The following is a 26,606-nucleotide window of genomic DNA, read 5'->3' on the forward strand; positions in this document are numbered from 1 at the left end:
TACCACACCTACTGCCCCTCTCTGAACTACCCTGAGCCCCTGGTGCCCCCACTCTCCCCCCGCGCCCCTCTGCGGGCCTGCACGGCCCCGTCCAGCCCCAGGCAGCTGCGTCGGAGCCGGGGGCAGATGCCGGGGCAGGGACATTGGCCGGGCCGCGGGCTAATGGAACCGGTGGCTCTGGCCAAGCAGGAGAGTCTGGACGAGCTGCGCTCGAGCGTGCAAGAAGCGGCCAGCCACATGGAGCGGAGCACCAACGACGTGTGCCTGCTGGGCCGCAAGATGGCCGCCGCCACCGAGCGCATGTCCGAAAGCGTGCAGGAGAATGCGCAGGCCCTCGCCATGCTCGCCATGGTGGTGGACAAGCTGCAGGGACTGGTCACCACCAGTAATAACACCTCAACGTCGCCCGTCAACTCGACAGAATCCGCGCACAGCGACACCTTGGTCGATCACGATCGTTCTAGTCAGATGTCCAGAAATGGGCCCAACAGTGCCACTCAGCCTAGTGGTGCCCCCAGTAATGGGGCACTTCTTCAAGCCAACGTGCCTGACATTGTGCTGCCCAGTGACGACAAGCACGACTACGCTGTGCCCCGCAGCAATCCGGTCTGCAACCTGCCCATTCTGAAGAGCTCCCCGCGCAGCAAGAGCCGGACCGTACGTCGCTCTCCTCCGCCACGCCATGCCAGATGTCCTTCCTGTTCTTCATCATCATCATCATCATCCTCCTCCTCCTCCTCATCCTCAGGTCCCATGACCTACTTCCTGGAGAGGCCACTGAGGCCACGGGGGAACCTCTCCTCCCCCAATCGGAGGACGCCATCGGTGTCGCCGTGCAGGGCTGCAAACGGTCAGCCGTCTCTGCCAAACGGCACGGGGCCGGCGAAAGTCGAGACCGACGGCACCGGCTGCCTGTCAGTCAAAAAGAAGAGGAGGAAGAAGAAGAGGAAGTGAAGTCACCACAGCCCCTCTCTTCTTCTTCAGTCACAGACACTCCTCTGCGTCACACTCCTCGTCTTCTGGAAGGTTCCAGAACAGTGTGTCACACAGGCAATGATTGATTTTTTTAACCCGTTTCTCTCCACCCTCCTTCATGGAATGTTCCTTCATGGAATGTTTTAGCATTCCTACATTTCCTTCACCACTGTGTGTCCACCCATTCCATTAACCCATAATGGGATTGGCAGATAGAGATGTCCATCTCGTTGGAATTCTCCTGATTGGTTAACACCTCTTGACCATATTCATACATGTATCAATGAATTCTAAAGGTCTTTTTTTCTCAAAACATCTAGTTCTGTTATAGTAGCATAGATCATAATTCATAGTTTCGTAGTTTTGTCATCTTATCATGGAAATAACATCTAGTTTGGTCATTGAAATAACATCCATTGCTCACAACAGCTCCACTATAACATTCTTAACATCTCTGTCCTTCATCTTGAATCGTGACATCACTTCAGTTTCTTTCTGTGATGCACTATTCAGCTCTGCATGCCATGTCATCTTCGTGTCTTATGGTGACCCAAACATGGCTGTGTGTGAGACTCTTCTCTGTGGACATATGGCCGTGCTGGCTGTGGTGTAAAAGTGTGTGTGTCCTCTCATGCTGAACCTATCTTCGTGGGAGCAGTTTTCCTATTTTATCATCACCCTTTGCACACAGCCGTTTCTTCATCGCATGCCAGTTGTGGCTCTCTAATCCATACTTGCATGCGTGTGTGTGTCCCTTTTATCATTCTGTGTCCTTGTCATCCACGCTGCGTCCTCATCATCCATCAAGTTATGTTCTGAAAACATTTGTACTCAAACATAGAAGGAACAGATTAAAAAACAAATCCATTCCATTAGCAGTCTTTCAGTCTCTCTCTCTCTCTCTTTATTCAATCTTTCAGTATGTGTGTCTCTCTTTTCATAAATTCTTTCAGTCTCTCTCTCTCTCATGCTCTCTATTCACTCTTTCAGTGTTCAGTTTCTCTCCTCCCATGGAGAAAGCCGCCGTGTGTGTCTTCAGCAACTCATCAACCATGAGAGACCTTCTTGCCTGAAGTGACCCTCATCTCATTCTGTTTACGTCTTGCGTCGGTCCCCTTTTTGAGCGCATGTGAGTAAATCTTTCCCCTGAATGAATGTAAGTGAATTTGTTTGTTTGTTTGTTTTCAGGGAGCTACAATAAGGCGAGATGAGGGGACAGGAGAAATATTCGTGGCAAGGGTCATCCACGGAGGACTGGCTGACCGCAGCGGTGAGGATAAAACTAGGCTGAGACTAGACTAAGGCTGAAACCATGCATCAGGACATTATATCAGCCCTAGTGCTACAGTAAACATCCATTATGCCAACATCCGCTTAAAAAATACTGACAACAACAAAACAACAAAAATCGTTAAAATAGTTAAAAGTGACTTTGCAAACACAACACAAGTATAAAAATGTGTTTTTTCTATATGGAGTGTTTGTGAACATTTAATATTCTAAATTATCTTGTATCTAGGGGATATATTTTTTTAAATATCATTTGGAGTGTGTGTGTGGACTTGCATTGTCTGTTTATCTCCATGCTGTAGGCTTGTTACGTGCAGGAGACCGACTTGTGGAAGTGAATGGTCACCCTGTCTTTGGTCTCGAACCTGAGCAAATCATAAACATACTGGTTAGTCTACTCACACACACACACACACACACACACACACACACACACAGTTATTGTTTTACTATTACCTACAGTATTTATTTCTGGACCTTGTGGATGTTCTATGACATAGAAGCCTTTCTTCTCCCTCTGACTGACAGGCCTGCTCCCAGGGCACCATCATGTTTAAAGTGGTTCCCATTACTGACCGACCCGTCAACAACCAGACCATGGTGAGCTCTGCTCCGCTTCTTTAGACATACTAGAGCAGATTATCAGAATAGACCAATCTAGATAACATTTGAACGGATCATTCAGTACCCAAGCTGATATACTATTCCACGACCTGTTCCAGAATCAGTTGCTATCTATTAAGCTAAATCACTGGAATTAATACACACAGAATAACACAAATACAATATAGATATTAAAAAAGTTTGAACAACTGCAAACATTCATGAATAGAAATGTCTTGAAATTTGAAAATGGTCTCAGTTGCCTTCATTTGTTTTGATGTGTGTAAATGTATTTCTCTGTGTGTGTGTGTGTGTGTGTGTGTGTGTGTGTGTGTGTGTGTGTGTGTGTATGTGTATGTGTATGTCTGTTTTGTGTGGGGCTATGGAGGTATCTGCTTGTGTGTGTGCGTGTGTGTTTGTGTGTGTGTTTCTATACACCTCTGCTCTGCTCCTGACTGTCTCCCTCTGTGTGTGTGTGTGTTTGTGTGTGCTCCTTTGTGTGAGTATGTGTGTGTGCTACTTTATCTATCTATGCATGTGTTTGTACGTTCCTGTCTTTGTCTCTTTGTGCGTTTGCCTTTTTGCCCATCTCTGTCTGTCTGTCTGAGTGTGTGTGTGTGTTTGTGTGCGTGTGTGTGCAAGTGTGTGTGTGTGTGTGTGTGTGTGTGTGTGTGTGTGTGTGTGTGTGTGTGTGTGTGTGTGTGTGCGCGTGTGCGTGTGTGCATGTGTGTTTGTGTGGATATGTGTACACTGGACGTCAATGTGTGCACATGTTTGCTTGTTGTCCATGTCTCCACGTCTCTGTCTACCTGTGTGTGTGTGTGTCTGTGTGCGTTCATGTGCCCTTGCATGTTATCCTCTGTGTATGTGTGTGTGTGTGTGTGTGTGTGTGTGTGTGTGTGTGTGTGTGTGTGTGTGTGTGTGTGTGTGTGTGTGTGTGTGTGTGTGTGTGTAACTCCCCGCCTCTACTAGCTGTACGTGCGAGCCATGGCAGACTACAGTCCCAACCAGGACCCCAGCATCCCCTGCGCGGACGCAGGCATGGCCTTCTGCAAGGGAGATGTGCTGGAGATCGTGGACCAGACGGACGCCCTCTGGTGGCAGGCCAAGAAACTGCCCAGCACCTCGCTCTGCGCTGGCCTCGTCCCCTCCACCAGCCTACTTAAGAGGTCAGGGTCGACGGATTATGCCGATTGCCATTGTAGCCCCCAGTACATATATTCCCCAGTTGTCATATGCTAGGGTTAGAGGTCAACGATGTAATAGCTGGGGGAAGGCGGGGGGTCAGCCTGTTGTTGTTTTGTAATCAATCCCACTTGTACGTGAGTAATCTGCTCAGTGTGCGTCATGAGGTCATGTGTGTGTACATCCATGTGTCAACTGTCGGTTGCTATTTCTGTGTGTGTGTGTGTGTGTGTGTGTGTGTGTGTGTGTGTGTGTGTGTGTGTGTGTGTGTTTGTGTGTGTGTTTGTTTGTTTGTTCTCTCAGGAAGCAGAAAGAGTTTTGGTGGTCACAGCCATTCCCAATTCAAGCTGGTCTCAAAACCTGTGAGTATTACAAGAGCTGCATGTGAACCCAGCCTAATATACACAAATAATACACATATATAAACATATGTTTAAATCCAATAGTCCTTCTCAGCCTTAGATAGTTATTGCTGTTGGTATACAACTTTTCAAATGCAAGTTTCAAATTCAAAAACAACAAATTTAGCTAGCACAAAATATATATTGTACAATTTAAAAAACCCTATATTTTACCTTAGACTAAACTGAATATATTTGTCTAAAATAACTGTTGAGAAGTGAGATTTTGTTCTTATACGAGCTGATTTCCTTTCCATTCCTGCTGACCAATAGTGAGCACGGTTGATGAAGGTGAGCACTGTGGGGGAAAATGGCGCTTATGGGAACATTAGATCTAGGCCTGTTCTAGGAGTTGTTTTTCTCATCAATCTGTCTCTTCTGTCTGTTCAGAGGAAGACCTCATGGCCATCGATGACAAATGCGTAGAGACAGGTGAGCAACCTTGGCTTTACGTTGATGCAGTATATATATATATATATATATATATATATATATATATATATATATATTATTTTATTGTTTTAAATGATCAGATAAGCAATACATATGTATCATAAATTAATAAAGCAGAAAATCAGATAAACAATACAATGTAATACAATGTAAATCTCTCTTCTGCAGATGAGGAGGCTTTTGAATCTGGTAGGTAAGTCCTTACTTAAACACCTAACACATACAAATTTCTCATAATACTCATTTCTCATAAAGTTGAGTTAGATCTCAATACAATCATCTGGTGCTTGCCTTCTGATGACTAAAATCTATAGTTGTGTATGTTTCACAGTGACCTGAAACAATATGTGTAAATGCAGTGCTTGCTGATGTTGTCTTTTTCTCTTGTCCTGTTGGCTTGGTAGAAGAGCTCAAGGAAGGTGTGTAACCAGTGTGTGTGTGTGTGTGTGTGCACCCGGGTGTATGTGTGTGTTTCACCATTTGCTCTGCATCTTATCATGCTGATTTGACAAGTGCTACCTTGGTAACTTTAAAGAATATATTGTAGTTCTGTCCTATGTCTTACCATACACTTATCTGACACCATACATTTCTGGATTGTAGATGACAGTGATTTCAGCAGCAATGTCGCAGGAGTTTACTTGGGTACGTGTGTCTGTTTCTGTCTCCCCCTCCTTAATACTATTTCAGTGGCACCACTTGCTGTTAACTGGTCTAAAAACTGAATTGTTAATAAATAATTTGCTTCACTCATTAGTTGACGTACCCATCCATAGGTTTCGTACTGTGATATTAGTTATATACTGAGATATACTTTAAGAGTTTAAGTAACTATTGGTTCATACTTCAGTGGTACGGTCTACATTGAATTTACTTTATTAAAATAAAAGAGTGAAATAAAAAGAGTGGTAATAGTAGTGTTTGAGGAACTTACTGATGGCATATGGTGTTTGTTATGTGTTTATTTATTTATTTATTTACATTTTTTTGTGTGTTTGTGCGGTGCTTAGCGGGTTTCCGGAAGAGCCTGCGTCTGTGTCGAAGGCGCAAAGCCCAGGCCAGTGGTTACGGCCAGACCTGCACCTCTCGCTGCCCCAGCAGCTGCCTCACCGCCCTGGAGAACCCGTACGAGGAGGTGGTGCGCCACCAACGCCACCCAGGGGACGCCCACCGCCTCATCGCCCTGATAGGTGAGAGAGGCGCAGCTTAAGGGGGGTTCACATTACTGTACACACGCAAACAGCAGCGATGAAACACATTATTTTCAATGGCTTGCATGCAAGAACTGGTCTGGCGCTGCGACAGATAGATTTCACATTGTGGAGCCGCGGTAGCGGTGAGAAAGTGTCTGCAAAACTACTCCTACATACTACATTTGTTGTATGTGTGTCTTCTGTGTTCTTGTCTGTGTGTGTGTGTGTGTGTGTGTGTTCACAGGTGTGTGTCCCTTCTTAACAGTGTCTCTGTGTGTGTGTCTTCTGTGTTCGTGTTCGTGTGTGTGTGTGTGTGTGTGTGTGTGTGTTCACAGGTGTGTGTCCTTCCTAACAATGTCTGTGTGTGTGTCTTCCCAGGTCCTTCTGGCGTTGGCGTGAATGAGCTCCGCAGGAGGCTTATTGAGATTGACCCAAAGACCTACCAGGGTGCAGTGCCACGTAAGTGCATCCTCCGCAGACGTGCTAGACTGATCAACTGCAGTGGTGTGTTGATATCAGCTGCTGATTATTGTTGTCGCTTTTATTTATGTTCAGACACCACAAGGCCTAGAAAGAGCTATGAGGAGTCTGGGAGAGAGTATCACTTCATCAGCAGAGAACTGTTTGAGAACATGGCTTACAATCACAGGTGAGGTGCCACACTTGGGGCCCTAATTTAAAAGGTGGGCAAAGTGCCTTATCAAGCAAAGTTCTTGTGCATGAACTATAACTATCGTGGTGCATGTGTGTACCACTTAGCTGACTCATCAGTGTCTGCACAACCCATGTAAAACCTGTGTTAAATTAGCAAATTGGTATTAAGGTAATTAGTTAGTTAGCCCGCTGGCGCATCGGGGTCCGGTTCGCCCTGTCGGGACTTATTTTCACGATAATGACCGGCGTTCTATACATTATCCCTTACTTATTTAGACTTAAAGCAACACAGCAACACAATGCACTTCCTTAAAGTAAAGGCGTCAAACTTATTTTGATGCAACAATGACTTACAATACAGAGAATTAAGTTTCTTATATTGCCAAAGCGTGCCTGGAACATTTGATATTGCATTACTAAACAAACCATTAAGTCGGTTTTTGACTAACTGGTTACTGTCTTAGTATTAAATGGTGTTAAATATTGACGCCAAGTGGCACAAATATGGATTTTTTTGCAAAGATTATTTGAATGTGCCCTTGTGGGAATTTTCCTTCTTTCCGACAGTTCGTCTGCTAAAAAATATATTTTTATGTGACTATATATTGTGAGTGTTTTTCTTGTTCATGTTTGCACCAGGTTACCATGTTATACTCTTGACCTTTGATCTCTATCGCTCAGGTTTATTGAATACGGGGAACACAGAGGTTATCTCTATGGCACCAGCATAGATGCTGTCAAGCAAATACTGCACACTGGGAAAGTCTGCATCATTGACATCGATCCCCATGTGAGTGTCAAGAGGGATTTTTGTCTTGTCTTGATCCGCCTCCATTACCTCCATTGTGTACTTTTACAAACATTAGTTATACACAGGTGTGTGTGTGTGTGTGTGTGTGTGTGTGTGTGTGTGTGTGTGTGTGTGTGTGTGTGTGTGCCATTACCATTACCATTACCACTTCAAAATTAGGTTGTCCTCAGTTCAAAATATTGTTCAGTGTCACTATAGCAGCCTCAGGCTCAACATTACAGCAATTACACACTATTATTATGTTAACTCCTGTGGACTCCTTTTATCCATTTCTTCTGCCTTTGCATTGTACAGTAGCCTGGCTAACTTCAGACCTCATCTCATTGAGATGGGGTCTGGAAACTAGACATTCATTTTCTCGTATTTGAAACGTGGTTTACGAATGCCTAGAGCCGTTTATTGGGCGCTACGAATGTCTATCAAATGCGTCTGTACGTAGCTCATAACGGCTTCGGTGTGTCGTCATCGTCTTGCTGCCCTCCCTCCGTTCTGTGATTGGTCCCCTAACTGAGGCGAAAATTTGCTCCATGGAATCCAGGCTGCCTAGCAGCGTGAATAAAATCGTGCGCGTAAGGCAGCATGGGAAAACCCAGGCTAATTGTACAGCTGATCTTTTTGCCTTTCCTTTTTGTGATTCCCTGTATGTTGTTTTGTTGACTCTCCTAACATTGTAATTGATGGTGTGTTTCCCAGGGCATTCAAGCAGTGCGGACTCATGAGCTGAAAGCCTACATCATCTATATCAAACCTCCTCCAGCTGACAGCATGAGGCTCACCAGGAAGAACTCCGAGATCATCACCAACTACTACATCAACCGGCCTTTCAAAGTGAGTCGGCCTTCTGGCCCATCCATGCTTAAGTAAACCAAATAGTCCATGCCCATGGGAAAGTGGGCAGTTCCTACTAAGTGGTGATACACTAAAATGTAAATCTCTTGTAAAAATATAAACGTGGTTATGGTAGTAGCTACAATGTAGCATAATTCAGGCGAAATATGTCAATTGCATCCGGTTTTGAGGCCTGAATTTATATGTCTAGAAAAAGAAAATGTTTTATGAATTTCTCCCTCCTGTCCTCCTTCCTTCTCTTTTACACTCTCTTTCCCCATCCCTTCTCTCTTTCTTTCTTTCTTTCGCTCTTTTGTTCTTTCTTTCTGTCATTCTCTGTCTGTCTGTCTCAGGATGAAGACCTCCAGGAGATAGAGGAGACCGGCCAGAAGATGGAGTCTCACTTCTATCAGTTTTTTGATCACATGATCGTGAACGATAACTTGCAGGAGTCATGCGTTCAGCTGCTCACGGCCATCAGAAAGGCACAGGACGAACCTCAGTGGGTCCCCGCATCCTGGATACGACCCACTAACCAGGCCTGAGAAGAGCAATATGAGAGATTGAAGGAGGAGAGGAGAGGAAGAGAAGAGGCAAGAGGAGGAGGCAGGATGAAGAGAGAGACGAAAAGGAAAAATTAAGAGTATGGAAATATGAAGGGAAGGAGAAGGTGTGAACACTGTATAGAATATTGAGAAAAAAGAAGATGGCTAGTACTTTTCAAAGAAAAGGCAAGATGAGACTGTTGACATGATGGTAAACACGATGGTCTTCAGTGAGGAATGGAAAGACAATGCCTTTTGGGACATTACCATCTAAAGTGTCCATTTTTTCTCCAAAGATCTTTTTATTCATATACACCAACATTTTTTATGAAAGCCAACCAAATTTATTCAGAAAATGTTTGTTTCAATGGCATGGCCTTTTTCCATGTTGTTTTTTTTTTCAAGTAGTGCTCAGCAGTTAGATACCTGACTCAGACGGCAGTGTTTTAGATGTAGTCATGCCCTGTCCTTGGTTGCTTTTGATAACATCACTCAATACATGCATAGAGTATCCTGTCAAGAGGTATTCTGTTCAGGGCCACAGAGTCTGGTCTGTGGTTCGGTGGAGTCATGCAGACGCATGTGCACTAATTTGTAAACTCACACCTTTTTTACATTTATTACTTATCGATCTATTCTTATTACTCTTTATTGTAAAAAGTAAAATTATGCATGTTGTGTCCTATTTTGAGTGAGCACATTTGTATTTCTTAAATTCCAGGGGGAAATTTAACTTGCTGATTTCTAAATTGTGATTTGATGTTTTAAATTTGTTTTTATTTTTATTTTTCTATAGATTTTGAGTTGTCGTCAATAAAATTGAAATAAATAGCTGACTATTCCTTGAATTTCTCAAAGCATTTCATGTTGCTGTTGCCATTACTGTCCTGCTTGCGCTGATACTAGGGTCTTTATCGGTCTTTATGAGCAATGCGCCTGCCTTCTCAGATTTACGGTAGGATAGGCGACCATGCTTCTTGTATCTCAGGACAACAGTAAACAACTGTCTGACTGACTGTGCATCACAGGGAGTGCATGAGTGACCAATTGGTTTCGGCCTAGTACTTGTTCTGTATACAGATTTGATGTGAAAATATCCTGTAACGGAATGGATTCGGAAAGCCTAAAGGTTAGTAGCAAAACTGATTATATAGGATAGTTTGGACTCACATAACTTAACGTTAACGTTAGTCAACAACTGATGCTATCCAAAGTTAGCAATAGCTGTCGATAGCTAAGTTAATGTTTTGCTTACGTTAAATTATTTTAGAACAAACCGTCGTTGTTTTGTTGGTAACAGTTAACTCGGCACAATGCTGCTAATGTAACGTTAAAGTTGTGAAGAAATATAATGACCCAGATCATGTGTATGTCGTTTACAACCCCGATTGAACTTAACCTAGGTGAAGAGCACGAGAAGAAGGGAACTCCCACCCCTGCCTCAGACATCAGTAAGTAAACTTTAATGTAAACTGATATGGGTTGTTCTGTCGAGCTATGCCAACGAGTATAGAAGTACCTCTGGCTATGGGTTAATTCGTGTCCTAATTAGAGAATATCCAACTATCTCCGTATAAGTCCGCTTGATATGCAACATTGGTCAGATAAGTGGTCTGTCGTGTGAAAATCACAACTTGATAAGTAAAGTTAGGCTCTGAGGACATCTGGGAATGGAAAAAAGGAACAAAAAGTAGGGTAGCAGCTAGCTGCTAGATCTAGAAGCTAGTGTTAGAAGGTAATGATTCCCGGGGATGTTTCATACTGTGAGCCGAGGTGTGTCAGGGCGTTTGAGTCCATCTCCCTTCGGTGCCGAGTGTCGTGTCTGGTCTGTGTAGAAGTAATCCCGAAACCTGGCAGATGCTAGTAGTCCGATTTAGCTCAGGATTAATGCCTCGTTTAACGGGACGCGGGCACTGCGTGTTTCACACGTACACGGAATGGCGAAGAAACTGTTCGTAAGTACCAAAAACAATCACATAAACAGAAACACTCTGACCTGCATACCCATGTTTATACTCGAGCCATTAACCAGCTCACGTCTGTCAGTAGAGGTAAATGAGGTTGAGAGAGGTAGCTAGCGAACTGTTGCGTATGGATTGGTGGCACGATAGTTGCTCTTCGACTAGTTATGAGTCATGGAAAACCTCTTGATTTCTTCCTTTCAATCGTTTTTAACGGATTTCATTTAGGTTGCTTTCATTTAGGAGTTGGTCATTTGTGATAATTGTAATGTCATCATCGTTTGTGATGCACTTTATTTAACTTATGCTCAGTCTAATGCAATATGCAGCCTAGTTATATAATTAATTCACCTGACATGAATTCAAACCTGTTTGGTTTAAGAATGATAGCATTTTTCCTACTTATTGGTTATTTAGTTTATTGTTTGATCTGTCACACACAGTTCTGCACTGGGAATTAGGCCTATTTTATCCATTATTCATCATTTTAAAACAATGCAGAGAGACCCTTTGTTGTGGTCAACAGGTTATGGTGTCTAGGGTTAAGTTAATTTAATAGTATTTAATATGCAGGCACTCTCCTATCCTCTAGTATAGTATTGACAGATGCAGGGAAGTTTAAATGTTATTCCATTGCTGTAAGTTGCTTTGAAAACGTGTCAGCCAAATAAATAAATGTAAACATACGGTAACACTTTACTTGACAGATATGACACTGTTTATGACACATTCATGACAGTGTCATGTCACTCTTATGTCAATACTGTCAAGTAAAGTGTAACCAAACATACTTTAACCTCAATCTACTGCTGCTGTTCTTATTCTGTCTTGTTTCTCTGTCTGGTTTTGACAGCGGGGACGAACTCTGCCCTCCTTGGCCAGGTGAGTTGTCACTCTTGGCCTCTCTCTCACCCCATGCCACTGAAAAGCTAATTAGAGTGTAATATGTACTCAAGACAACCCAATTCCTTTTTTGCTTTCAACCGATTTTACTCCTCTGACCATTCACTGTGCTCTTCACTTTCGCTCCCCTCTATGATCTTGCTGATTTCACCAATGAAGTGATGACACACTAGGTGAGTAAGAAAGTGGCTTCTTACGGAATGACATTTCACTGACCATGGCTGAATGCACTGTGCAGTCCTCTACACAAGGAACAAGGCAATTGGAACATACCCATAGTTTCCATGAGACATCCAAGTTTAGCATCCTCCAGTTCTCATCTGTTATTTTCTGTTATATCATATTAGGAACATATTATAGTTTCCATGTTTAACACTCTCCTCTTCTATTGTATCATATTGTGTATCAGTGTCACATAATGGCATGTCATGTGATATTAAGTCATAATATTATTTGACTGCGCATCATAGATATACATGTCTATGACTGCACATAATATCATGTCATGTGCTGCATCATATCTAGTTCTGTTCTATTAATTCTATTCTATTAATTCTACTCATTCAGATGAGGTTCCAGTGCCCAGGACCAGAAGGAAGAAGGCCAAGCGAGAGACCGATGGCACGGAGGATACAGAGGGTGGTGAGAGGCTGGCCATTACATTTGATGCAGATACTAACCAAGCCTACAGAATGTAATTGAATTATATAGCAGGTGTAAAAACATTACATACATGGCAAGAAGTGAGCCCCAAAATGAAACATCAATTACATTGGCACAAGGATACGAGTATTCACACATATGGTTATGGGATTTGGCAGACGCCTTTGTCCAAACCGACATACCCTGATGGTTTTAAGAGATCAGATTGATAGCTGGATACATCAGGCTATTTTAATATTAGTGTATTGTGTGTGTGTGTGTGTGTGTGTGTGTGGTAGGTGTGTGATATGTATTCATCATATCTGTGTATGTGTGCATGCAGATACTGCTATGGAGATGGGGGGTCTAGCGAGTCGTAGGCAGTCGGGCAGCCAAACACCTGTGACCCCTGAACTGCAGGAAGTCACTGCTCCAAGAAAAAAGAAGAAAAAGAAACAACAGACCATCGGTAAGACAACAAGCTCATGGAAGAAACCCAAGCTCAGTATTTTATTTTGCTCGGACATCCTGTTTTCTCTTCAGTGCATGGTCATCTCAGTGTGAAAGTACTGAATGTTTTGTTTTGGTTGTTGGACTTCAGATCTGGAGGGGGACCAGGCAGGTCTGGTGAATGGTGATGCTGTTGAACAGACCACAGATGGAGAGGAGATACCACGGAAATCCAAAAAGAAAAAGTAAGGGTTACACTTTACTTGACAGTATCGACAAAAGATTGCCATGACACTGTCATGAACATGTCATAAACAAGTCATAAACGTTTATGACATAACGCTTCTGTTATTAAGCGACATTCGGGTTTTTAGTTAGGGTTAGGATTAGGCTTAGGTTAAGGGTTAGAATTAGGGTTAGAGTAAAGGATTAGGGTTAGGGTTCATGTGTCATGACACATGTGTTCATGACAGTGTCATGTCACTCTTATGTCGATACTGTCAAGTAAAGTGTTACCAAAGTGAGTTCTTCTACAGGCAGAATCTATAGAATCTAATCAATACACACTACCCTCAATGCTTGATATGTGGAACAGGACAAGGCAAGCAACTTTATGTTTTACTATAGTGTGACTATAAAGTCAAAAGGCCCATCATTATCTACAGTACTATTGTCAATGTTATTTAGTGTGTGTTGTCATACAGCATTGCTCTAATAGCTAAACAGCTAACTCATCATTTAAGACAGTAAGAGGCTTGGATTTTTGTGAAGAAAACAGAAGACCGTTATCAGAGTTAAGTGAGCAAATGAAATGTGAGTAATGCAAGTCCTGCAAACCCTATGCGAAACCCAGGAAGCCCAAGGTGGTGGAGATGCAGTATGTTAATGACCTGGACGTCGAGGAGGATGACATCATCTCTGACGCCCAGTCACCGATCCCCCAGCATTCCCTGTTCTCTGCCCCAGTCGGGCAGAGCCAACCTGTGGGGAAAGTGTTCGTGGAACGTGGCCGTGAGTGTCTGTGGTTTTTTTTACATTCTTCCTGTTCAGTGATCTTACTATTGTTGACATTACTCACTTCTGTATGTGTAGGACGCTTTCAAGCTGCCGATCGGATCGACAAACGGAAGGCAAGTGATCAGCTGGATACAAACTTCATGGACATCCAGTCCATGTGGACGACCAGAGACGTTTCTTTGAAAGTGCACAGTGGATATAGGTGTGTGTATCGTGTGTGTGTGTTTGAAGAAATTACACTGTAATGTCTGTTTACTGAATGTTAAAACGCCTTCACTTGCACAAGTGAAATCAACTATAGAAATTGGATGATGGATTCTGTTACCTTAATTGTACAGTACCTTAGGTGTTTATTGTCCTAGCGAGGCTAGTCGCTAAGTTTGATGAAACTTTATGAAGTTTAGGGCGGTGGTAGCATAGTGGCTAAGGAGCCTGAAAAGTTGTGGGTTCAATAATTGACATATGTAAGTTGCTAAATGAATGAATGTAAATATAAAGTATGATAGTCTCCATCTCTCTCTCTGTTGTCTTTGTAGGGTGATCGGCCTTTTTGCTCACGGGTTCCTGGCGGGTTACGCGGTGTGGAACATCATTGTGATCTACGTTCTGTCTGGAGAAGATTTCAGCACCCTGGGGAACCTGCTTCAGCAGTACCACAGCTTGGCCTACCCCTCCCAATCTCTGCTCTACCTCCTGCTGACTCTAAGCACCGTGTCTGCCTTTGACAGGTATGGGACAGACATTCATTGCATTATCTTTGAAACACCTTCAGCATAGGGGTGTAAAGGTACAGTACATGTATTCGTACCGAAGCGTTTAGGTATAGGACGTTAGGTTCGATACAGGTGTGTACTAAATGTACCGAATGCAGTCTTTAACAGTAATCAACAGTAGGTTTCAAATTCGAGTTCCTACACAAACATGTGGCTGAACATATGTCAATCAGACAATCTAGACAACTTCAACAAATATTTGACATCTTTTCAAAATATAATTCATGTAGCAATATTTTCAGTGAATTATTATTTAAAATAATAAGCCATTTAAAAGCTATATATATATATATAAAATTAAATTGAATTTAAGTTCCAAATTCAGAGCATTCTTTCTTCACAACCTTTCTCTCTGCTCACAGGGTGAACTTGGCCAAAGCCACCATAGCTATGAGGAGTCTGCTCATGTTGGACCCTGTTGCTCTTGCCTCCTTATGTAAGTGAATCACATGACACATACATACACATACATACATACATATACATACACACACACACACAGACTACATTCAGACTGCCATCCTGAAACAATGTTTTAGTATGTCCAGATTGTATCTAGGTTGATAATCTGGTAGGAAGGTATCTAGATCAATAATCTATACAGCATTTACCTTCAATTTTTTTTTATTACTTTATTTAAATACAGTGCTTTCATTTACAATCCAATCATTATGACAGGTCTTCTTCTACTGCACTACTATTTAACATTTTTACATTTTGCCCTTCAAAAATAGACAATCACCAACAGAAACAAAACACAAAGAACATTACATTGACAGACAATCATTGACAGATATTACATGTACCGGTAATACCTTCAAATTTGATCATTGCAAAAAACAGTGTGGACACTGGGCAGTCTGTCTCCAAAGATCGGCTTTCAGGAAAACAAAATCTGATCTGCCTGCGATGTGACCATAGCCTTGGACTTCTTGTTATTCCCTTTTCACTGGACAAGGCTTGGACAGGACCGTCAGCGATTGTGCCGGAAGTCACATATTTGTTTGTGTTTATATTTCAATTTATTAGTAGACACTTTTGACCAAAGTACATCCTAATTTAACTAAGGACCAAACAAAACACACCAGAGAGGTAGCATACCCCTCCCTTCAGTATTCCCAGAGAAACTCCACACAAGGTTTTGTTTTGTTTGAGGAACAGGCTGCCCCAACTTTGTTTGTTTCCAATTTTAGGGGCCTGGGCCGCCTACAGAGACTGCAGTTTTTTTCACTGTACTCACGGATGATTTCTGAATGTGGCAAAACATTTATGGACTTGAAATAGTGTACCTAAATCACTGACTGCATGCACCTTTGAGTTTGTACTCCTGTTCTGTTCCAATGCAGTATACTTCTCTGCGCTGGTGCTAACCCTCAGCCAACAGATGACCAGTGACCGCATCAACCTCTACCCAAGCTCCAACTCAACCCTTTGGTGAGCCACCTTCTCTTGTACTGGAAATGGTCTTGGGCCGCCATCTCCAATGTATTGTTCAGACCTTGTTTTTGGTGGTGGTGGTAGGGGCAATCTACAAGGGGCAATATACAACAGCTCAGTATTGATGTGTAGCCTACACATCTAATTTCACATCACTTCTGCTAAGGTTGAGGGCAAAAAAGTGTGACACCATTTCAAACCATCAGCCCCATCATGTTAACAGTGTGACCACTACTACATTTAACTTTTATAGCGCTTTTCAAGGCACTCAAAGATAGGTACAGTACATGGACATGGTTATATATAGACTTTCTAATGACACAGCACTAAAAAAAATCCTCCATAGAAATGTATCGGGATTGTAACGCCAATATGGCAGTTATCTGCACATATCCCGCCCCTTCCGTGGCAAAAAAGTTGACATGTGAATACATTGTGCCAATCATGTGGTGTGATCTCACTGTGCTGGAGCAAGGTTGGTGTTGTGAAGCCTTGCGCACGAGCATTTCTGCCGAAATAGATACCCGCTAAGTGCCCAAAAAGCGTTACAATATGGCCACCGAATGGAGGGACTTGCCTAAAAGGACTTTGGCTATATAAACAGTGTCACACAGGTACATGGACAAAAATAAGAGGTGGGCAATGAGAAGAGAAAAGCTGGGGAAGTCAATTAACAGAACACTTCTGACTCTTCCCCAGGCCCCCCGGCTCTGAGCACTCAGTCCTGTACCCCTGGGTCATCGTGAACCTGGCAGTCACGCTGATGGTGGGGCTCGCCTGGGCACTCATCTCCACTGGACCCGAGACGGACCACACAGAGGGTAAGATGGCCACGTTCAATAACATAAGGATATTCATTTTCAAATTATCGCTAGAGACTGACCGGATCTATTTTTCGGTCCTGTGCTTTGATCAGAGTTCCTGTTGTCTATGGAAGTGGAATACCCCAAAATTCCAGAAAAGGGTGAAATGCCAGCCTGATACACACAGGGTTCCTTGCACCAATTGCACCTTTTTTACTTGTTACGTTTTAATTAAGTGTTTTGTAAATACACATTTTTTGTATGGTCTCTGTATATAGTATTTGGCTGGTCAATACTTGCATGGCATCCTTTTTTAAAAACAAAAATAAATCAGTATACACCACCACACTTGGCAATTCTCATTCTTACCCTTTCTTTACACATTTTTGTTTTTAAGTGTGTGTATGGTGAGGGGGTGGTAGGAGTGGCTGTAACGTCCAGTAGCGTTCATACCGTACACCTTCCCCATCCCATCTCAGTCTCCCTCCCCCACTTGACAAACACACACAGAATATTAGAGTCCTATTTGAATAGTGGAGAACACAAAAGAGCAGCAGCAATAAGTTGTTGTGGGGTCCTTTATTATTCTGTATGCGATCACACTCTTACAGTTTGCAGCCGTGGCTTCCTCCTCGAGAGGAACACTGCCACCAGGCCACAGAGTCCACAGATTGACATGGCGATCACACCCAGAAATGCATAGCTGATGGGGCAAGACACTAATGGGAGGAAAGGCAGTCAAAAGCAATATAATCAAGTTAGTGTTAACTTATACAGTTACAGTACTTTATACACAGAGGCCATTTAATGTGCTTGGTCCTTAATAAGAGAGACTAAACCAAGTTTAAACTGAAAACAGTGACTAAGAAATCTAAAAAACAGAAATATGAATGTATTACATAGCGCTGCTAAGCAGCAATGAATGGAGTCCAGTTGTTTAGCAATTGTGTAGTTTTACTTCTTGGACCTCTAATATTGACCAAATCAAATCAATCCAGTGTAAAAACGTGATCATGTAATGCTGAAAAATTGATCTCACCATCTGATACTCCTTCACTCCTGCTGGAAACTGGCCCATTCAACTGGCTCATGTTGAAAAACGCTGGCCAGTCTTCGATTATGATTACCTGACCGCTGGAGACGACTTGGTCGGGAGAATCCTTTGCGGTGTGAAGTGCTCTTCCTGTCAAGGTAAAAGAGCAGGTCAATTAGCCTACTAGAAAAATGCACAACATCTGAACACAAAATGGAAACATTCAGATTTCACGCGATTAATAAAATGTAAATACAATGCATATTATAAATGTATGCATTTTTTAAATTCCTTTATGCATCCATTACTGAGCAAGTCTTCATAACTCAATTTACATCAACACAGCCACCCTCAAAACTCAAACTAGTCACAGGATGTATCTAAGCAGAATTGATCCTTAGTGGGACCATAGATCTAGATCCATTCTGATCTAGTAGTTTTTTTTTTCTGTGAAGGGATTCTCACGTTTCCGGTTGCATGACTGCTGACAGGAGTGCCCATTAGAGGAGTAGCAGACAGAAGTGCTACAGTGAATGAAGACCTGTGAACACACACACACACACACACACACACTTTAGCCCAGTCTGCACAGGAATTACAGGCTGCAGACTCATACAGTACACGCTGCAAACCAAAGTTCATGAAATTGCATATTTCTACAAGCTTTTAAACAATTACTTTGCCATATGGCAGGTCATGTTTGCAGTTGAAGTAGAAAAAGCTGTCCATACCATCTCCTGCAAGGGAAGGAGGTACTCCTGCTCCACAAAGGTGAACATCTTGACAACAAAGCGCTTGTGATGGGTGGGGTACGGAAGCCCAGAGGAGACATCAACAGGTACCACTGTGGTCAGGTAGCGGTCCTCTGCATATGGACACCTCAGAAAAAAAAGAAAGACCCAACCAACTTAAGGCTCACTACATTTACATAAGATAAAGGAAGCAGAGTGGCAACACTCCCATAAGAGACCATGGAAAAAGATGGCAGCGCTTTTCCGTGCCAGGATTATGTTTTGGAACTGAAACCTGCTAATCACTTGGTCAGTAGTCAAGGAGTTCCCTTCAGCATCCAGAAATACATCCCACCCTCCTACAAGACAGCCATTTGGAACATTTAATCGTGTGGAGGCATGAAAGTCGCAGCCCTCGCTCTCTCTATGGCTCTGGGTTCAAGCACAGGTGTACAATAAGGCAAGTTTATTTATATAGCACATTTCATACACACAGGGGTAATGCAATGTGCTTTAAAGTTCACATAAACAAAAGTAAAAAACAATAAATAAAAGGCATAAAGAGCAATAATGAGAGTTTTTAAAAAGTGCATTTACACTTTCAGTACAAGTAGCCTACAATCAAATTATTTCTCTATGGAATTCACCTACCCATCAAACAGGAGGTCCCACTGTGGAAGGCTAAGGGAGTCTGGGGATGAGGTGGCCCAGCAGTGGTCCAGAAGAAGAACGATATCGGGATCGGTCCGCTCTAGGATGCGCACCTCGACATGGACAGGCTCTCGCAGAACTTTAGTCACCGGGTACTCTTCCTCCGTGTAGTATGAACTGTACACATCCTCTGGACAATGAGACCACGTGATTTATGTTGTTTCCTCAAGTCAAATAGTGCAGCACCAGCAATTAAACATATACATTTACCTTTATTCATTTAGCAGACGCTGTTATCCAAAGCGACTTACATGGGGCTATGTCAATTATATTACAAGGGCCATTCTTCCCAGAGTAACTCAGTGTTACGTGCCTTGCTCAAGGGCGCAACGATGGAAACCAGGAATTGAACCCACAATTTTTCAGATTACATCTTTATATGATTGTAAACCAACCATCTGTGCATCCTTTAGTTGCGCAAACACCGTTAGCCAGCCAGAGTTCAACTCGTATGGGTCCATCCTGGGATATGGGTGGAGGCGGAGGGAGTGCATTGACTTCAATCACAATAGCTTTCACAGCACTGCTAGAGTAGCGACACTGGAATGACAACCTGTCAGGGAAACAATATCAGTCAGACAGAGTCAGAACATGCAGAGACTGGGCCAAAGCATTGGATGGATGCATGCGCGCGCGCGCACACACACACACACACACACACACACACACACACACACACACACACACACACACACACACACTTACTCAAAGGAACTGTCTCTTGTGATTGAGCCACGAGGCCCAATCCCCACTTCATAGGCAGAGGACATGATATTTTCATACACAATGTAGTCACCCTCCTCCTGTTATTCAGATATATTGGACAAATATGGAAAATAATTCAGAAAACAAACACTGGGTGAAAATAAGGTGTTGGCTGAGCTAAGATGAAGAAATGCCAAATATCTACTTAAAACACACCTTCATGGTAGTGCCACAGCTGTTAAGAGGAAACTGGTAGATAGCAAAGGCTGATGTGGTGTCAACAGGCCCGCAGGAAGCCTCGCCCAGGCTGATGGAATCCAGACTGAGGGGCGGTTGAGTGGCATCCCTGGCAACCACAACTACAAACTGACCGTCGCGGGTACACTGCAGGGTCACTGATAAGACAAGGCAAATTGCTGACACATCCAAAATATGTGGCCATGATTTAGCCTATAAGGCTTAACATGTAGTCTCAAAGTATTGTAATGAAGTGCTAAGCAACTGTTACAGCTGGTATGAGAGAGAAACTGGCAGCATTTGAAATCACCTGTCAAGCCATAAAAGCACTGGCGTCCATCAAAACAGCAGTTGATGGCTTCACACTCAGCGTCAGTTACATCTGGCTCCCCGCATGGAATCCGGTCTAATTCTTCCACCTGACACCGCTGAGAAGGAGCAGAGAGAGTTTTAGTAGGAGTCTCCTCAGTACGTGACGGCTTCCTTTCCTGCTGGGGTGTTTGCAGTTGTGGATTCTGGGCAGACTCTCGTTGCTTCTGAACTGGTCGTCTTTGGATTAACTGTCCTTGTGGGATGTTTTGCCATTGCTGGGCATAGCACAAACTGAGATATACTACTAGCGTCTCGATCACGCTTAAGCTTTGTCTTTGCAGCATTGTTACACCTGTCAGCAGATGCGGTCTCTCTCAATCTTATAGGCTGCTGTTTTCTAATTTGTGACCTAATTGGCAACGCCCTCTAATTAAGAATGTCAAAACTTTTTTTTAATTGTTAAAGTGGCATTCTTAACTATATCTCAAAATTTATGCATCATTGCATTTTTTTTTTATTATTAAAAAGACCCTTCTCATTTGAATGATCATTGGTGCGTGCCAAGTGAGTGCGAGTGCGTCTGCAATCGATTGGTCGGCAGTGAATTCTACTTCCTACAGGGAAGTTAATCGAGCTCAGATGTTCGCGGATGTTTCATCTGGTAGACGTGGTAGCTGGCAGTAAGTTTGTTAGCCAGTAATGTAGGTTACACTGGCATTGCTGCACGAAATAAGTATTCCTAAATGCATCAGAAACCATGCTTGATTTTGTGATATTTGCTGTGACATTTGTCGTTATCCTGATTGGTGCGGTGCTTTATTTATACCCGGTAAGAAAGTTGCAATTCCACTAACTTGGGCGAGGTTTCTTTTTCTTGCCAGCTGTGACAGTTTTTTAGAACTATAATTTTGTGACTTTAGATCTTCATGTTAGCACAGCAACACGAATGCCTTCTTATCAATCACTAAATCCACTTGGATAATAACTTGAAGATGGAGTCATTTGAAATCATCTGGCCAGTTCTGAACGAATACATAAGATGCGGAGGAATATGATAATTTGGCTATTTTGATTATTTTATGACTTCTACACCATAGCACTGCAATATCCACTAGTTATCTTAGTAACTTTCGTTCTTCTTATAGTCTTCGAGACAAGCATCTGGTATTCCTGGCCTCAACCCCACTGAAGAGAAGTAAGCCCCCCCCCCCCCCAATTGCTTTCAAATCAGAACGGCTCTCCAGGGCCATAGTGTAGGCCTACTGTGTCTTCAGGTCTCGCTGTTGTGTATTTCATCAGGGATGGCAACTTGCAGGACGTTGTCAACAAAGGCAGCTTGCATGAATTCCTGGTCGGCCTCCATGACCAGTTTGGCCCGGTGGCATCCTTCTGGTTCGGCCGCCGTCCTGTGGTCAGTCTGGGAACTGTGGATCAGTTAAGACAACACATCAACCCCAACAAAACCAGTGAGTTCCTGCACAAAGTTTTTTTTTTACCCTTGTCCTCCGGGTAGGGGTGGGTGGGGGTAGGGGGGTGTTAAGATTGTAAGATCTTCAATTTAATTCAATTCAATTCCAAAAACTCCAAATTTATCCCCGAGGGGCAATTTACCCATGCAGCATAGAGACATAAGACATAACACAACATATAAGACAGGACAAAAGAAAGAGCAGGACAGACGTGTAAGGGGAATTAGTCCCAGAGGAGGAGGGACGATCGCATAAATAAAATACTGGTCCATGTACTTCAATTTTTTATACAAGACAAAGGGTCACCAAATGTCAGCCCTCTTTCATGATCATCAGGATCATGTATGATTTTGATGGTTTTGATTCCACTGGTTTACCGTATATTGTGTAACAGGGTGAGGGACTGCAGTTGCCTGAGTAACTACCCTTGTCTCTACTGTCGTAACATTTCTCTTTTTCTTACATGAGGACCCCTTCAGTGTTTTCACATTATTCTAGTTAGTTTATTTATACCTCTATATCTCTGATAGGAACTCACCATGTATGTATTGTTTTGCAGTGGACTCTTTTGAGACCATGCTGAAGTCATTGCTTGGCTACCAGTCTGGCTGGAGTGCAGGAGCAACGGAGACCGTCCTGAGGAAGAAGGTGTATGAGAGCGCCATCAACACCACCCTGCAGAACAACTTCCCTCTGCTGCAGAAGGTGACTAAACCCTACTACATACTCGCCGCACCCGACCAGTAGCGGGACACTGTGACGTCAAAATGACAGATCTCTCTGGCACGCCAGGATTTTGGCCGGGTAGCGCACGGTAGTGCACCACTCTATTTTTTTCAGCACACACACCAGGGTTATGGGACCTGACAGGTTCTGACATATCCACCTCATCCAGGTGATTCTCCTACTTGCAGTGGTTTAGTGTACGTGATACGCAGGGCTACGCAGTATACCCACTTAAAAAACATCACCATCTCAGTATACCCTCTTAAAATAGGCAAGGATACGTATTAACATTTGGGGTTGATCACAGTATACCCACTACAGCTAACTACCTTGACCTTGAATTTTCCCTGGGGATCAATAGATCTATCTATCTATCTATCTATCTATCTATCTATCTATCTATCTATCTATCTAGACTATACCACAGTATACCCACTACAGCTAACTAGACTACACCACAGTATACCCACTACAGCTAACTAGACTACACCACTGCCTACTAGTGTTGTGCTGAAGATGCATACATCAGTACAGCCAGTGGAGTATTGGCCATCTGGCATACAGGGATAAATCCCAGTAGGCTTTCACATCTGTAGGCCAGTGGATTATCAAAACAAGATGTATTATGTTTCAACAAGCCTTCTAAAACAGGTAGTTCCGGTCCTTGATTATGATTGGCTGAATCCCGTTCGATTCCGTTGTAAAAACCCAGTGCAACCTGTCACATTAACCGCATTTCATTCTATATTAGTGCGCCACCACAAATTGATACAAAAGTTAGAGTTGCTGCATCATAACATTGCTTAGCAACCATTCCACTTCGCATTGGGCTTAACAACACAGCTGTTCTTAAATCACTAGAACCTACATGTGTCATCTCTCTCTCTCTCTCTCTCTCTCTCTCTCTCTCTCTCTCTCTCTCTCTCTCTCTCTCTCTCTCTCTCTCTCTCTCTCCTTTCTCTCTCTCTCTCTCCTACTGTTCTTTTTCCTGTCTCAGCTGGGGGAAGAGTTGGTTACCAAATGGCAGTCTTTTCCCGAGTCCCAGCACATTCCCCTATGTGCTCACCTACTCGGATTGGCTATGAAAACTGTCACTCAGCTAGCTCTGGGGGACCGATTTGCCAATGATACTGAGGTCATACGCTTCCGAAAGAACCATGATGCGGTGAGACATCTCTGCCTTGAATATTTTGTTGAGCCTGTATTGTTGTCTGGTTGCTATTTTTCATAGATTCATAAAGAATACATGTTCAAATGAAATGATATGGTCGATACTTTTGGGGTGATGTTTATGCATTGTGATCATCTAACTACTAGATTTGGTCAGAGATCGGCAGAGGCTACCTTGATGGGTCCATGGAGAAGAGCTCCAGCAGGAAAGGCCACTATGACAGCGGTACGCACCCAGGCAGCATTGCTCCTCTCTGATCATTCAGGATATCAGTCACCCTTCATTTTGTGTGTGTGTGTGTGTGTGTGTGCAACCCTCAATCATCTGTGTGTGTGTGTGCGTGTGCGTGTGTGTGCGTGCTGCAACAGCATTGGCAGAGATGGAGTCAGTGTTGAAGTCTGTGGTGAGAGATATCAAGGGGCATGGCTCGGGCCAATCATCCCTCATGGACTCCCTCATACAGGCTAAACTCTCTGAAAAACAGGTACATTTTATGTCTCTTCCTGGTCACACGTCTGCACAGGCACTAGACCAAAACCACAGTCAATGCACACATCTTTCAGGACCACCTGTGTCCTCACTCTCATACAAATGTGCTGACTTTTGTACTGTTATCACTTTTATTCCCTAACCCTGTACTGGCTCTGTCCTTGTAGGTGATGGAGGATGCCATGGTCTTCACTCTTTCTGGATGTGTTATCACTGCTAACTGTGAGTTAGCGCTGTTCTGTCATCTATATCCTATATCTTTCCACCTTACAAGAGGTTGATCTTTTTCTTTCTCTAGTCTGCATTAAATGTCTTTTTCTCATTTGTATTCCCAGTGTGTATCTGGGCTGTGCATTTCCTCTCCACTGCTAAGGATGTGCAGGAGAAACTACTGAAAGAATTTACTGAGGTCTTAGGGGACGGGCCTGTTACCCTGGAGAAGATTCCGGAACTCAAGTAAGGAACAGATATCCATTCTGGCTGTCAATCAAACACTGGAGTCATTTTGTTCTGTGATTTCTAATATAGTTATATGTTAGGGTACAGGTATACTCTGTATATTTAGTGTTATCCTTATTTTGTACAGGTATTGTCAGCAAATTTTGAATGAAACTGTGCGAACAGCCAAGCTCACACCCATTGCTGCAACCTTACAAGAGGTGGAGGGGAAGGTCGATCAGCATGTCATTCCTAAAGAGGTAACTAAACTCATACAGACATGTGCTTTTCTCTTTAAACATGAAGTCCAATTTAAGTTATCTTTTTCCTAATGTCTATAGTGTTTTATAGTATAGATGCTTTTGATACAAGTTATTATTTATTATTTGTTTTCTACTTTGACACTGATTTCTTTGTGGTATTTCAGACTCTTGTCATCTATGCTCTTGGTGTGGTACTCCAGGATGGAGACACGTGGCCTCTACCCTACAGGTTTGTATGGAGGAAATTGTATTTCTGGGTAAAAAGATTAAGATTGTATTTTTCTCAATCCTCTGCAGTGTTCTAGACACCTCCATTAACACTCTTTGTCTGCTCAGATTCGACCCTGATAGATTCAGAGAAGAGGACTCCAGGAAAAGCTTCTCCCTTCTAGGATTCTCTGGGAAACAGGCTTGCCCGGAGCTAAGGTGAACAGGAAGTTAGTGCGTGCGTGCGTGCATGCGTGTTAGCATAACTGACAACAACCTCTGATGTGGTGTTAGGCATCTTGAGCTTCATGATTCCAAACACCTTCCTCTCCTTGTCTGCAGGTTTGCCTACACGGTGGCCACCGTGCTGCTCAGCAGTCTGGTGCGTCGGCTGAAGCTCCACGGCACAGACAGGCAGGTTGTTGAGGCCAGGTACGAACTGGTAGCCACGCCCAAGGACGACACCTGGATCACCGTCAGCAGCAGGAAGTAAACCTGGTTTGTGTGGCCCCATTCTCTGTGGAGGGGTGTCCCCTATTCCCTTCCCGACAGGGAAGTTTAATCTGTCACCAGCCAAGACTGCCATCACAGTGATGCCACTGTCCAATGGTTAGATATTTTACATACATTTTGCATTTGCATTTCTCTTTTATTGGGCTGTTGGTTTGGAAACCGGTTAGACAAATTAATGAACAAAATGAAACCTTTGCAGAGAGCGAGCGATTTGAATGATCCAAGTGTACCATAAGTTGTCACTGTCACAGTGGCTACAAAATGTTTATGAAAATAAGAGAATAACAGACCCCTTTCTATTAGCACCACAAGTGCCGCAGCTCTTTGCCAAGATGTTAAAGGGATATTTTACATTTCTGGACTCCTGTTATTAACCGTTGTGGCTTAGTAGTCATTTTTGTAGAGGAAATAAGTATACATTAGAAGAAAATGGAAAGAATTGAAAACAGATTATTGATGATCATGATCTTAATTGTAATCAAACATTACAGATCCATTTCATGTATCCTGTTTGAAGAAACAAACAAAAATATATATATATATGTGACTGAAATGTTGAGACAATGGTAATAGTACCTAATAGTATTTTCTTTGTTAATAAAATTGTTGTTTACTGAAATTGTGATATTTAGTATCTCTATTTTCCTTAAGAAATCAGAGGCGAAGGAGGGAGAATG

At 43.0% G+C, this 26,606-nt stretch overlaps 4 protein-coding genes across 4 annotated transcripts in view; 3 read left to right on the plus strand and 1 right to left on the minus strand.

Annotated features, from left to right (window-relative positions):
- Positions 1–9,681, plus strand: part of mpp4b (membrane palmitoylated protein 4b) — a 13,274-nt gene extending 3,593 nt beyond the window's left edge. The window contains exons 6-21 of the mRNA XM_042079890.1: positions 2,164–2,245; positions 2,568–2,653; positions 2,794–2,865; positions 3,841–4,037; positions 4,357–4,415; positions 4,728–4,745; positions 4,845–4,886; positions 5,076–5,096; positions 5,312–5,326; positions 5,511–5,552; positions 5,918–6,097; positions 6,479–6,559; positions 6,656–6,749; positions 7,436–7,544; positions 8,259–8,393; positions 8,747–9,681. Coding sequence (XP_041935824.1) covers positions 2,164–2,245; positions 2,568–2,653; positions 2,794–2,865; positions 3,841–4,037; positions 4,357–4,415; positions 4,728–4,745; positions 4,845–4,886; positions 5,076–5,096; positions 5,312–5,326; positions 5,511–5,552; positions 5,918–6,097; positions 6,479–6,559; positions 6,656–6,749; positions 7,436–7,544; positions 8,259–8,393; positions 8,747–8,938 — 1,425 coding nt within the window. The 3' untranslated portion in view covers positions 8,939–9,681. The remainder of the gene's footprint in view (positions 1–2,163; positions 2,246–2,567; positions 2,654–2,793; positions 2,866–3,840; positions 4,038–4,356; positions 4,416–4,727; positions 4,746–4,844; positions 4,887–5,075; positions 5,097–5,311; positions 5,327–5,510; positions 5,553–5,917; positions 6,098–6,478; positions 6,560–6,655; positions 6,750–7,435; positions 7,545–8,258; positions 8,394–8,746) is intronic.
- A 241-nt stretch (positions 9,682–9,922) lies between these two features.
- tmem237b (transmembrane protein 237b) lies at positions 9,923–17,270 on the plus strand. The gene is made up of 14 exons (XM_042081148.1): positions 9,923–10,067; positions 10,342–10,389; positions 11,753–11,781; positions 11,962–11,975; positions 12,370–12,444; positions 12,788–12,913; positions 13,046–13,139; positions 13,748–13,905; positions 13,987–14,113; positions 14,448–14,639; positions 15,047–15,120; positions 16,031–16,118; positions 16,821–16,942; positions 17,038–17,270. The coding sequence occupies exons 1-14, from the start codon at positions 10,047–10,049 to the stop codon at positions 17,100–17,102; spliced, it is 1,233 nt and encodes a 410-aa protein (XP_041937082.1). The 5' UTR covers positions 9,923–10,046; the 3' UTR covers positions 17,103–17,270.
- A 217-nt stretch (positions 17,271–17,487) lies between these two features.
- Positions 17,488–21,023, minus strand: zp2l2 (zona pellucida glycoprotein 2, like 2). Its single transcript, XM_042081147.1, has 9 exons — positions 20,652–21,023; positions 20,321–20,499; positions 20,105–20,202; positions 19,795–19,952; positions 19,340–19,529; positions 18,689–18,836; positions 18,423–18,498; positions 17,964–18,107; positions 17,488–17,643 (listed from the first exon to the last, which is right to left on the minus strand). The coding sequence occupies exons 1-9, from the start codon at positions 20,995–20,997 to the stop codon at positions 17,522–17,524; spliced, it is 1,461 nt and encodes a 486-aa protein (XP_041937081.1). The 5' UTR covers positions 20,998–21,023; the 3' UTR covers positions 17,488–17,521.
- Positions 21,024–21,263: 240 nt separating this feature from the next.
- LOC121698885 (cytochrome P450 20A1) lies at positions 21,264–26,459 on the plus strand. Its single transcript, XM_042081384.1, has 13 exons — positions 21,264–21,482; positions 21,799–21,848; positions 21,953–22,119; positions 22,682–22,827; positions 23,846–24,013; positions 24,166–24,244; positions 24,388–24,503; positions 24,676–24,730; positions 24,844–24,964; positions 25,095–25,206; positions 25,374–25,438; positions 25,546–25,635; positions 25,759–26,459. The coding sequence occupies exons 1-13, from the start codon at positions 21,411–21,413 to the stop codon at positions 25,907–25,909; spliced, it is 1,392 nt and encodes a 463-aa protein (XP_041937318.1). The 5' UTR covers positions 21,264–21,410; the 3' UTR covers positions 25,910–26,459.
- The last annotated feature ends 147 nt before the right edge of the window (positions 26,460–26,606 follow it).

The sequence above is a fragment of the Alosa sapidissima genome, chromosome 23, assembly GCF_018492685.1.
Source record: "Alosa sapidissima isolate fAloSap1 chromosome 23, fAloSap1.pri, whole genome shotgun sequence".
Lineage (NCBI taxonomy): Eukaryota > Metazoa > Chordata > Actinopteri > Clupeiformes > Clupeidae > Alosa > Alosa sapidissima.